Source organism: Pochonia chlamydosporia, chromosome 1 (assembly GCF_001653235.2).
Source record: "Pochonia chlamydosporia 170 chromosome 1, whole genome shotgun sequence".
NCBI lineage: Eukaryota > Fungi > Ascomycota > Sordariomycetes > Hypocreales > Clavicipitaceae > Pochonia > Pochonia chlamydosporia.
The window spans coordinates 7348122-7361046 of record NC_035790.1 but is presented as its reverse complement, the minus strand read 5'-3'; the positions used below and the strand labels follow the sequence as shown (position 1 = coordinate 7361046).

Below are 12925 nucleotides of genomic sequence, written 5' to 3'. Positions count from 1 at the left end.
GGGGGGGAGAATAAAGCCATTACGTCGTTGGCATGTGACATCGCTGGTGGCGAACATGAAACAGACAGTCCGAGCAGACACAGTATTGAGTATTCTTCAGATTGCGCACGGATAATCGCTCCAAAATGGAATCAAGAAACAGGGAACCAGGTTGCGTAGTAAGAATTTTACATACTCTTCATCACCAAGTAAATCCACTGTATTTCCATAGCTTCCAGGGCATTCCTGATATATAATCAGCCCGACTTGGTCAAAGTCTGGGAGTAGCGTCTACGAGCATCTTCATTGTTAGTAAACCCGTGGGCATAAGATCTCTCTCGGTATGATGAATAAACAGGTAAAGACTGATTAACTTTCGACCCCACACCAAACTGACTATTGGTTCGCGGTCGGAGCTTGAGGTTATCGATCGACAATGAATTCTAATCACAGCGTAAAGGCGCTCAATTACGAGTGTAGAGAGGCATAAATAGAACAGACGTTGTGCATCCAATATCGTTTACTTCCCTGTGTAGTCAATAGTTTCTGACCACTCTGTACTATTCCTATTTTCTACCCTGTTTATCACTGTCACGCCAGAGCGACCACCTCCAACTTCCCCCGCACTCCATCACCACCCCAGAGCCATGACGACTCCAACCAACATTGATCCCAAGGATATTCGAGCACACTGGGCCAAATATCAGGGCGACAAGTATGTTGAGGGCTGGGCCTCCCTCTGGGACAAATGCGATACTCTGCCCTGGGATCGTGGCTTCCCCAACCCCGCGCTAGAAGACACCCTGGTCCAGCGAGCTGGCACCATTGGCGGGCCTATCGCCCAGGACGGTGAGAGGCGGAAGGCCCTGGTGCCGGGCTGTGGACGTGGAGTCGACGTGCTCTTATTCGCGAGCTTTGGGTATGATGCCTATGGCCTGGAGTGCAGCGCCGCGGCTGTCGAAGCCTGCAAGAAGGAGGAGAAGGAGAACCATAGCCGGTACCGCCTGCGAGATGAGAAAGTTGGGAGAGGGAAAGCCACTTTCGTCCAGGGGGATTTCTTTGATGATACCTGGTTGAAGGAAATTGGAGTACCTCGAAATGGATTCGAGGTCATTTATGATTACACGGTATGTATACTCACTGCCGCTGTTCGGCTCCGTTCCGTCATTGCTATTATTTTCTCTCCACTTGTGCTCTGCGTCCTACAGAGGGACCTGCAAGATGCTTCACTCTGTCTTTAGAATTTTGATGTGCCATTTCCAACCCACCCTAGATCCTTCTGGTCTTTCTGGACTTTCCTTCTAACAACCATCTAGTTCTTCTGTGCTCTGAACCCAGAGCTCCGTCCTAAATGGGCTCTCCGACACACCGAGCTCCTTGCTTCCTTACCTGCAGGCAATCTGATCTGTCTGGAATCTCCTCGTAATAAGGACCCCTTGGCCCCCGGCCCTCCGTTTGCCTCTCCCTCCGAGGCCTACATGGAGCATCTGAGCCACCCCGGTGAGAAGATCTCCTACAACGACAAGGGTCTTGTCGATGCGGACCCGTTGCTAGAGCCCAGCGAGGCGGGCCTGGAGAGAGTGGCGTACTGGCAGCCAGAGCGCACGCACACTGTGGGCAAGGATAAGAAAGGTGTGATCCATGACAGAGTCTCTATTTGGCGTCGACGTGACTAGAAATGTGCCTGCGCATTTGTGTGACGCAAAAAAGGAGAAAATGTAAATGGAAAATATAGGTGAACTCGGAGTCCGGCCCTGGATTTCAAAGGCCAGCCCCTAGACGCTAAAGTGACAGTCGAAATGAAGGGCCGGGATGCAAACGGCGCTTTTTTTAAAGAAATTTCGCGGACATAGGGAACATATGCACTGGAAGGATATCCTCAACTCCACAGCGGGATCCTGTTTCTAATCGTCGCATCATGCAAAGTATGCGGAGATTATATCTATTGTAGGCAATTATTTTTATTATACATAGTTCATGGTGTTTCGCACACAGGGTTAAACGCCCAAGGATCATCAAGAGTTGCAAGGCGAATGGCATTCTCAACATCGCGCTTTCGGAACGCTGGTCCGCGACCGAGACAGATAGGGCAGAGGGAAAGATCTACGACAAGGTCAGTAAATGCACGGACAAGAAGACAAAAAGAACCATTGATCTCGGCATTACTCACATTTAATGAAGCTCGCTGCGTTGAGCTGCGGAGCTGAATTGAACCGGGGACTGGAGAGGGCCGAGCTCGGGTCCTGAATACGAATCCCTCGCTGCTGTAGCAGCCTTTGCACACCACTAGCATCCATCCACTCATCAGCACCCGATTCATTGACAATTTGCCACGTTCGAGAGGAAACGGCGAGTCGTTCAGGCGAGTAGCTGTTCCTCCTTGAATTGAGAACTTTTGTCCTCAACTCGATCGTGTCTCCTATTTCGTCGTGCATGACGGCAACGAATCCGGAGATCAAGCAGTTGCGCTCGTCGATGGCCAATCGTTTGCCGAAGATTGCTTTGACCCTTGGATCGTCTCCAGATAAGCTTGTTAATAGATAGTATCCAGTCTCGCAGCATTGTCGGACTAGAAGGTGTGAGAGTGTCCAGCGCCCTTGCTTTAAGAGATTGTCGGGCGATACTATGGTCGGGAAATTCATGGCGGGACTAGGGATGGATGAGAAGGGGATATTCGGAGACGACAAGGCTATTCCGAACGGCAGAATTGCCTGTTCTTGGAAGGGTGGCGTGGGGGGTAGTTGTGATAGTCCAGGCCATTGAGCCGCGAGGTCCGGCGAGGACTGGAAAACATCACCGATTATTGGCAATGAATCAAGTTGAGTTATGAGCGGTTTGTAATTTGAGATTAAATCTTGTGTGTCGCTAAGCGTGGGAGACGTCGATGGCGATACGTCCGCCGGGGCTGCAGGTTGTCCGGCCTCGTCGCAGCCCCTTTTGGCAAGCGACACGCATTGCTGTGTAATTTTTTGCAGAGCAGATGTGACACGAGGCTGATTTTGAAGAATCCCAGCCTCGAACAGAAGATTACTGAAGGAAAGGAACGACTCGCTGAGCTCTTCGATGCCCGACTCGAGTTCCCGTATGCGAGATTGCAGATTGACGATCGTGGTCTCTTTTCTCTTGCGATATGCTTGTTGCGCGACGCGAAGCTGCCTTCGACGTCTCTGGATTCCTTGAGTCAGTTCCAACTTGCTCTGTAGTTGCTCGGGATGTGCCCACCTCGGGAGCTTGCTGATCGTCCGTCGCATTTCGTGGCCGGCCCCTCTTGCGAGGCGCGTGCGCGTCAGTCATTGCTTCCACCATGGTGTATTGCTTTTGAGGCCTCCTTTCTATCTTGAAGACATGCTGTGATGTAATGGATAATCTGAGAACGCGAAAAGGACGTGACGGCGTTGCTTTACTCATCGGGGTCGGGGCGTCGGGACTGTTGAATAATCGAATAATCGGTGGGTCGCCACGATTGGCCCGAACTGCGCCCAAAGTTTATGGCTTTGAAATTGGCTGGAAGGAGATAACGGGCTCTCATGCTCCGTCCGAACGTCATCAACTGATCATCAAGACCGAGCGCGCCGCAACGAGGAATATAAATCGAATCATCGACCTCAGCTTACTCCATAATTCTCCATCTCCATTGCTCCAAAATACCTTCATCCGCAGCGTACAGCTCTCGCAACATGTCTTCATTCACTCAGCCGATGCCAGTAGTTGCCTGCGGCAGAATACCCGCGATGGGGAAATCAATCTCCCAGCACGTGCTGCCTGAATATGAAGGTTCTTGATATACATTCCTGAAATAAACAAAGTATGGTGCTAATGCTCCTCAGTCATCCACTTCATCCTGTCATATGAGGCTGCAGAGGCTGAGCTCCCGCAGCTGCTTGCAGGTCGCGAACCTCAGTCTCGGAGCCCCAATGAGATCGGAACCCACGATTACAGCCGGCCTCCTCGCGCGGTAATCTTCGGTCGCGGCTATGAGCCTCAGCAGGTTGAAGAGCTTAAGAAGAAATTCGCGGGTGTTGCTAAAGAACCTGTTGCTTGGGTGAGGGGGAACCCAGCGGATTTGCCTGCTGGGGCCGCTGGGCCTGACTATGCTCAGAATATCGCGGCGGATATGAAGAAGGTGCTTAAAAAATGGAGGGACGGGGGAGGAAAAGATGAAGAGATTTTGGTGTACTAGTTGCTTTGTCGGGGAGAGATTATCTGATGCCTTGCTTTTTGCCAGTTCGATTCTCACAAACACAAATTCAAGGGCCGATATCAAGGACCGATATCAAGGATATTTGTAAGTGGTCTTGGACTTCGCTAGTTGGTTCCCTGGGCTTCGATCTTTTGGAGGTCGATGTACCCTTTCTGGTCGAGGCATAGAATGAGAATAGGAGATTGAGCGTCCAAATGTTTACACCAAAATCCATACATTAAAGCTGATGTTTCATCCACGACATGGGAAGTACCGTCGTTGTTCACTTTCTCCTTCGCTAGTTCAAGCGAACAATTCCTCTTCCCGGAGTATCGTATTTATTCCTGAACTATATCTGTGAAAAGCTGGGGAAAGGAAGGATGTAAATTAATAGCTTTGTGCAGAATAGTGACGGCAACATCGAGACTGTATGCAAGTAAGATTCAAATTCCCAAGGTATATTAATAACTGCGACATAGACTGGCTTCGCCTGAGCGATTGCCTTGATCTTCAACTTGAGGCCGGGTACAGCAAATACAGCCCCTCGGCCAGCGTACGGTATGGCAGAGTGCGTAATCAACCAACTGTTTCCAACGGTTGGAGCCGTTGGATGCTCCAACTGAGGTCCAACCCAACTGAGACCAAATTCCTCGTCCTTGCCAACCAACCAATTTAGAGGTCCCGTTGATTGGGTTGGGATCCAACTGCATCCAACTGGTTCCGTTCTCCAGGTCAAGGTGGGATCCTTGGAGCCGCCACCACTGACTGGCAGCCAATAAATCGTCCGTGACGACTGTCATATTAAGCCAAACTGCGACAGCCCCCTGTTCACAACACTCCTACACGCCCAAGCTTCGCGTTCAGCTCGTGTCAATCTGGCGTTGGAACCAGAACGTAGACTCAAGAGGTCGTCCTTGGCAAGTTCAAGTAGGGCTGAACTGGTGGGGTGTTTAACGTCAAGCCTGGCGCGAGGTGGTCTGTGGGGGATCTGCAAAGTCGCTGGTACTTACAACTAGCGTTAAATTTTGAGCTGTGTGTAAGTACTGAGGACCTGGCAACCCAAGTAAAGTAATATAATATGTAATAGCGAAGAGTAGAGAAACACTTGAGGGACCGGCAGCTTCCAAGAAACCCAGGCTTAGCATGTTTTTAGAGCTCGAGGTTGGGGCTTCTCATCAGCCAAATCTGGGTGCAATTAGTACCGGCAGCTCTGAGTGCCTGAGCGGAAAGAGACAATAAACTTCGCAACACGTCACTATGTAGAAGTAATTAATACCAAACGTAAGTTTCCGGCAATGACATTTGTTGATAATACACTAGCCTAGTGAATGCTACTTTTTACACGAATACTGGCGCGATTGTTGATAATTGACTAGCTCACTAATAGTATGGTACATTGTCTTTGCTACCCTATATGCCGATGGTGAAATCTACCTGGGTCCATAGCCTATGAGCTATAGTGTGATAAGTATTTCTTAACGTCGCGGCTCTCATTTTGGCGCAACGCTACCTGACCAAACACCTTGTTAGATGGCCACTCTATTTGTACACAACGCCTCGTATCATGTGGCAGTTGTCACCGCGTCATGTATCAGTGCAGGCCGCCAGGAAAGGTTGCGTTGTCGTGACCGATAAAATGGAGGCGAAGGATGTAAACCTTTGGCTCTGGGCATCAAATGTTGCCGTGCGTCACGCTGCGGAAGCCATTCTGTTCTTTCGCCAACGGGCTCTGGCAGCCTTGTTTCCTAGCAGCCAACACGATGGATACAGATTCCGAGGACAATGTCCTGGGCAAGACAGACTCTGAAACATCGTTAATGCTGCATTCGTCTCCTTGCCCGTCAAGGTTCTCTACTCGGTCGTCCTTGTCGGGTTCAACGCTCCAGACCCCGCCAAGAAAGACGCTCAAACTGGATGAGAATCCCACCCCCGGCGAAATAGCTACGTTCCCGTTTGAGCTCTTTAACGACGAGCTTCGAGCGGCCACGCCTCCGAGGACTCATGGCACCAAGGTTGCCTGGTGGTGGGTGAAGGGGTTTCGCATGAGGCTCAAGAGCAACAGCAAGAAGCTTCGCTGGGTGTGCCGCCTGTGCGTGAAGAAGAAGTGCCGGACCGTCTCGCACTTCTCGTACGAATCGAACGGCAGTGCCAATATTATCAAACACCTACGAGTGTCCATGGGATCAAGGTTAGCTCTAGCCCGCTCCTCAACGGGGGCTTCCAACTGAAGTTTGTAGGACCCAGGGAGACAAGGCACGACACCGCCCAGCCGAACGAAGACATTAGCAGATCATTTTGGGGTAACTGCAGCCCCGGCGGACCAGCGTATCTTCTCTACTATCTTTGGGAGGCTTAAACTTGGCGCATTCGAAGAGCTACTTGTCGACTGGGTAACACACGACAATCTCCCCTTCCGAATAATCGAGAGCGAGCGTCTCCGCCGCCTCATTGAGTTTGTCAACCTGATGTACAAGGACAAGATACCGTCTGCCGCTATCCTTCGGTCTCGTCTGCGATCGATCTATGAAGGAGCGAAAGGGGCCGTAACAGAACATTTGAAAACCGCACGCGGCAAGATTCACATCACCTTTGACGGCTGGACATCTCGCAATCAGCTCTCGTTGCTTGGTGTCAACTGCTTCTTCGTTGACCAACAATGGCAGCATCGCAGGCTGCTTCTTGCCCTTCCGCCTGTATCCGGACGCCATACTGGCGATAACTTAGCTAACGAAGTTGCTGACGTTTTGGCAGAATGGGACCTTGGAAGAGACCAGCTTGGATACATGGTCTTGGACAATGCTAGCAACAATGACACGGCCGTGACAGCCCTGGGCGCCGAGCTTGGGTTCGATCCGGACGAGCGCCGCCTCCGCTGCCTGGGTCACGTAACTAATCTCGCTGTCAAACAACTGATGTTTGGCGAGGCAGAGGACGCAATGGAGCATGCTGGCGACAGCGAACATGACTCCGAAGACCATGGCGACTCTCGACCAGTTGATAAACTTATACTGTGGCGGAGAAGGGGTCCAGTTGGCCGACTTCATAATCTCAACGCTGCTGTTTTGAATTCGTCTCAGCATATAGAGTGCCTATTAAAGTGGCAAGAAGAGGAGCTCAGCAGTGGCGTACTGGAGCTCGTCGACCCTGAGACTGGGAAGAAGCGCGTGCCAGTCAAACCCGTCGCTGACAACGACACACGCTGGAACTCTCGTCACCGCATGATGGCTCGTGCGCTGCTTTTGCGGAAATACTTCAATCGGATTGCCGAAAAGGCGGAAAGGGCGTGGGAGAGGAGCAAGCGGAGATCACCGAAGCCTACTATACTTGACGACAAGCTGTCAGAAGAGGACTGGGACGTGATTGAGGTTTTTATTCAGGTCTTGCAATCGTTTGATGAAATCTCCGTCCGTCTACAAGGCAATCCGAAGACAAGCGAGGATGGTCATGCTATCACTGGCTCCTTTTGGGAGTATTTTCCCTCATTTGAGTATCTATTGACGCATTTGGAAGAGTTCAAGCAGAGCCATGACCTCGTTGGTGGTTTGGGAGAGAACAGCGCTAACATGGTTACAAGCCATATCAATCTAGCGTGGACGAAGCTCAACGAGTATTACAATAAGCTCTGGCCCGTTGCCTATGTTGGCGCTGTAGTACTGCACCCTTGTTATGGATGGCCGGCGATTCGATACCATTGGGAGGGACATAGAGCTGCGACGGGCTGGGAAAAAGACTATTCGGCGAGGCTCATGAAGCTGTGGAAAGACGAGTACGCCGATTATGAGATTCCTGCCTCACCAGTGATCTCGACGGCTTGCGGCCGAAGGGCGCATTCGGGATATGACGCGTTCCTGGCACAGTCGCTGGGCAAAGGCAACAAGGCGGATAGAGATGGCAGGGCGGGAAATGGTTCGGCACCGCTTGACGAGTACGAACGTTACATACAGACTTTCACCCCCGCCGACGACAAATATCAATTCAGCCCTCTTTCTTGGTGGCGGGAGCACCAATTGGAATATCCGAACCTTTCTCGGATGGCCACAGATTTGCTGTCAATACCTACGATGTCAGCTGAGACGGAAAGATCGTTTAGTAGCGCGGGAAAGATGGTATCGTCGATACGAACTCGTCTCGATCGGTATACTATCGGGATGACTCAGAGTCTGCGGTCATGGAGCAGGGAGGGTATTGTCTTACCCTCGTGGTAGTGGTAGGCCGGTGTCAGATTATGTTGGATAGAGCTGTTGACCTGGTCGCCCTATGGTTGAGGAAAGCCTCCGTCTCACGATGGAGGTGTGGCTGATAATAAAGGAGTGATGCTTGTCCGTGTAGAAGGACAAGAAGATCAACCGACTACTCGCTCGATTGAACCTTCGTGATATTGCCACTGTATTCCTGACAGCTTGTCGCTGCTATCGGCTTTAAGACATGAAGATCGGAGATACGGGTTGGATCAAATCAGCCAACGGCAATTCAACTGAGAGAAGCGGTGTCCAATTGAAATGACGTTCAATCCAACTGAAATGTATTTGGCGAGAGGACAATCCAACTGCGAGGGGTTACCAGTTGGGTTGAATTGGTTGATTACGCACCCTGCGGTATGGGCATTGGGAAATGACCAACTGAGGAAGTGTCGAGAGATCATTGTCGTGACGAAGTCAAACTTCACCTCCCCGTGGAAAGAAGATGACACAGACGAAGAAAGTCAGGACGAAGACCCTGCTGAGGAGCAGCGGAGGTTGCGGTTGGTCCCTCAACGAGCTGGAACTGGCTGAACGTAGTACCCCTGTAAAAGCGCCAAAAATGACCTTTTTCTGATGCCTCATGGATGCAACGTAGGGGGTTTTGCCGATTTGGATTGGTTACGGGCCACTTTGGCATTCAAGAATGATAAATAAATGCCATAAAAGGCTTCTGATCACTGGTTAAGCGGGTGTTGGCTGTAGGGTTTTTTCTGTTGTTCTTCTCAAAGTGCGTCTACGATCCTCTGCAGGGGCCAAAAATAGCTTACCCTAAGTGTGGCAAGTTTTGGATGTCGGCACAACCTATAGTACTAGGTAAACAGCCATTTAGTGCTTAACCCGACGGGCTAAATCCACGCTACACCAGGCTGTTTCCTGCCGGTTTAAGTACAGCAGTGTACCAACAAAGTAGACCTTGGTCGGCACCCGTTAATGGAGTGATAATGCTCGGAACTACCTTACAGAGAAGAGGTGTTCCTCGGGCTGCACGGACTAGCCTGCGTCGTTATGCCTTCGTCATATTCCATCCGCGATGATCTTTGCCCTTACCATCTTTGCACCTCAATCAGAGGCAACATGTGGCTCTGTGGGCTATATATGCGGAAATAATGGCTCTTTAATTTAGGGAATTGCTAGACGGGCCGGACACTTTGGCTACACTGGCTTGACGCTTACCATTTCTGATTGGCCGCACGGTTTCCTGTTAGCGTATCCTGGATTCTGCCGCCTTGTTAGAAATACGAAGGCACTACAATGTCACGGAGAAGGGTCTAATTCAAATGTAATTAAGTTGATTGTTCTTCTTGTTGTCTATGTCTGCTTGTCTAGCCTCAAGAGTTAAGATCCTTTTATCTTTACTCCCCAACCACCTGTATTCAGGTGGTTGGCCCGCCTTTCATATTTCTGATAACGTGGGTGCATAGCGAGCCGGCCAGCATAGCGAGCCGGCCACTTAGAATTCCTATACAAAATACACTTTTAGATATCCCTGCAAAAAATCGCATTTATAGCTAAAAATAGCTATAAATTTAATATAAGGTATTTAACTACTAAATAAACCTAAATCTAGATTTTCTAGTATATAGGGTAGCAAGTTATTAAGAAGTCTAAAATTTCTTATTTATACTGTGTAGTTTTAGGTTTTGTCACGGGCTACGCCCGGTATCTGAGACCTGGCTCTGCCAGGTCTGTAATTAGGTTATTTCGCTTAGTCTCAACGACTACTTGACCACGAGCTCGAGGCTCGCCTCGAGCTCTGATCTTTCCTTTCTCCTTAGTTTTAGATAGACAATATGGAGGCACCCTTTTGTTGAATAGACACGGGCCACGCCCGTTACAGGTTTTTTCTAAATATCTTAAGAACTAGTCAACCTAGACACTAGAAATTCTATAATTAGGCTAAATTAGTAGTTAAATATCTTATATTAAGAAAGCAGCTATTATTAGGTATAATTAGCGTTTTTTACAGGGATATAAAAAGGACCTTTTAGGTGTGAGTGCGAGTGGGCGGCTCGCTATGCTGGCCGGCTCGCTATGCACCCACGTTATGTATGATTTTATGATAGTTAAGAATCTAACACGCCTCCACCTTACGTACCTAGGCTGCACTCCCCAGGCTAACTTAATTGACCCTTGTAGAACTCTTCCAAATTGTTGTCAGCTATCACGAGCACAAAGAGCGCCTCAAGAAACCAATCACTCAAGCAAGTAGCCAAATTGGCACCCCAACCCGGCGACAGCAAGTGGAATTTCTACAGTTCTTAGAGCTGGAAAGACGACGGGTGTACGCTACAGTGGTCGGCGCACGCAACCGAATATTCGCAGGACTAGGAGTCAATGCGAATTGGCCGAGGATGATGAAGAGTGTGACGAGCTGTGCCCGAGGAGCTAGCGTGATGTTAATCTGGTCGTTAGATGGGGGGCGGAACAGATGTCTCACGCTCCACCCACTGGCCCTTAAGGAAGACATCATTGCCCGTCGGCCGAAATGCCTTTTTGGATTGCTTCGGGGTATTTAGTCTGCCTTGCTGGAAGGTTTGGCTGGAGAGTCCAAAACACACCGCCATACAGTGGGCCAAGCATAGACCTTACACTAGTTCGCCATGTATGCGATTTTATCTCGGTAAAATGTCTATCACGTACCCAACAAAACCGCTTTCAAATTCTATGGCTTCTTACATACCCTTTTACATTGACATCTCATAAGCCGGTGCATTCTGTCCACAGCCCATGTCTAGCTGAGGATGTTCTGCTTCGCCATCAAGAGCAATAGGTGCATTGGCAAGCCACAAGGCTTCACCGCCGGTTTGTAGGTCAACAATTGCAGCCTCATTTGTTCATGTGTGAGAGTATGGTCCCTGCAACAGTCTCACAAATTGAGAATCTGACAACTGCTTGTGCCATTTGACTGCTCTACCGTCCTGTGGATACTACCCATGGACTATCAAAGGTTCCTTTGTCCGCCCATAGTGGCAATGCCGGTGAAACATGCAAGGCGGCGGTAGCGTTGCATCAAGGAGATGTGCTTGACGCCCGGTCGCAATGGTGTCTCAAATCAATCAAGTAGATAACACCTTTCAGTCCGGGGAGTTAGAGGCTGTGTATGAGATGACCATTATGGGAGCGGAGGTTAATTCAGCTTGCCTGACTTTTCAAGTATCAATTCTCATTGGATGCCTTATTCGATGGCCTCCGACTGGTAGCCTCTCATTCTTGTTTCAGCTAATCAGACTGGTATTCTAGAGGAATGCGCTCCATTGACCTTGTATGTGGTTAACTCGAACGTTCTTCTTAATGCCAAGCGAAGGTGGAAGGATAAAAAGGAGGAAGACGACGATGATGGATTCAGCGGCTCCGACAATGGCCAGTTGCAAGTAGCACTGACTTCGACGGATAAGGCAGCTGTTCTCGATATAGGGAAGCGCGGTGGCCCCCTTTCTGCCCAGGCCAACCCGATGTCGCCTGTGTCACATAACTATCGAGGAGTCCTTGAATTGTAGAAGTATGTAGTCTTTGCAGAGACCAAGGAAGATTACGAGAAGGCCTGGGTGCGCTTATGCGAAGAGTTCAATGACCAGCAGGCCATTCTGATATATCTTTACAATACCTATCTGCCCATAGCTTCGCAATGGACTCACTGCTTCATCAAGAAATACGGCAATTTCGGGGTTCGGGTGACTCCTGGCACGGAGGCAAGCAACAACAACGTCCAGAGCTACCTGCTGAATGGCACACGTCACCTGTACGGGCTTGTTGAAGCGATAGAGGGCATGTTAGCTGATCAGGAGCGAGACTTCATCGATAACTGCTCACAGGACGAAGTGTTAACCGGAAGGGTGTACTCCGGACCTGGATTGGAATACCTGGGGGAGTTACGTATTGTAATGTCCCAGGCAGGGCTTAAGCTTGTCGCCAGAGAGCATCGCCGCGCTCTAAAGGCTATACCTAGCAGGTCCTGCCCTTGGCCAGAACCGATCGGAAATTGTAACGAAGCCTGTACTGTATCCTGGCAGCTGGGAATTCCTTGCTGTCATATAATTTATAAGAAGTTGGCAGCGGGATCATTCTTGACGAAATGGGATGTTCATCCTCGGTGGCACCTGGGGGAGCCCACTTCGCGGAATCCTTACCGCCGAATTCTCGATCCCAAGATCGTTACAAATCTTCGAGGACGGCCAAGAAATACTATACAACCCGTCCCCGAGAGCATGGAGATTAATCAGGCGTGGCGTGAATGCCGACGAGGTCGAGCAGCGGCATGTAAGACCAACGCAAATAAACAGCGCAAAACTAAGACCTCAACGCTTGGGGCGGGCAGGCAGATAGGCCTGCGACAGGCGGGCCGTAGGAGACAGCCTAGCATACGGAGGCGGTTGTCTGAATGGGAGACGGTCAATGACGGTGGAGCCTCCGCCGAAACGCAGATGCCGCAGCACGCGACGCCCCGCTGCAAAGTCTTCTTCTGTCAAGTTTTAGGAGCGAGGAAAAGTGCGAAGACTGTATCAACGTACGCGTATGATGTGTTGGA

General features: G+C 50.1%; 4 protein-coding genes across 4 annotated transcripts; 3 read left to right on the top strand and 1 right to left on the bottom strand.

Annotated features, from left to right (window-relative positions):
• Nucleotides 1-626: 626 nt before the first annotated feature.
• VFPPC_01950 (thiol methyltransferase) lies at nt 627-1655 on the top strand (the record flags this gene model as incomplete). Its single annotated transcript, XM_018281684.1, has 2 exons — nt 627-1106; nt 1296-1655. The coding sequence occupies 2 exons, from the start codon at nt 627-629 to the stop codon at nt 1653-1655; spliced, it is 840 nt and encodes a 279-aa protein (XP_018138716.1).
• Nucleotides 1656-1954: 299 nt separating this feature from the next.
• Nucleotides 1955-3285, bottom strand: VFPPC_13181 (bZIP transcription factor, bZIP-1; the record flags this gene model as incomplete). The annotated part of the gene is made up of 3 exons (XM_018290958.1): nt 1955-2082; nt 2150-3146; nt 3202-3285. The coding sequence occupies 3 exons, from the start codon at nt 3283-3285 to the stop codon at nt 1955-1957; spliced, it is 1209 nt and encodes a 402-aa protein (XP_018138715.1).
• A 371-nt stretch (nt 3286-3656) lies between these two features.
• VFPPC_01949 (hypothetical protein) lies at nt 3657-4159 on the top strand (the record flags this gene model as incomplete). The annotated part of the gene is made up of 2 exons (XM_018281683.1): nt 3657-3753; nt 3807-4159. 2 exons carry the CDS (start codon nt 3657-3659, stop codon nt 4157-4159), a joined length of 450 nt encoding a protein of 149 aa, XP_018138714.1.
• Nucleotides 4160-5919: 1760 nt separating this feature from the next.
• On the top strand, nt 5920-8364 carry VFPPC_01948 (ribonuclease H-like protein; the record flags this gene model as incomplete). The annotated part of the gene is made up of 2 exons (XM_022428253.1): nt 5920-6330; nt 6397-8364. 2 exons carry the CDS (start codon nt 5920-5922, stop codon nt 8362-8364), a joined length of 2379 nt encoding a protein of 792 aa, XP_022284102.1.
• Between the last annotated feature and the right edge of the window lie 4561 nt (nt 8365-12925).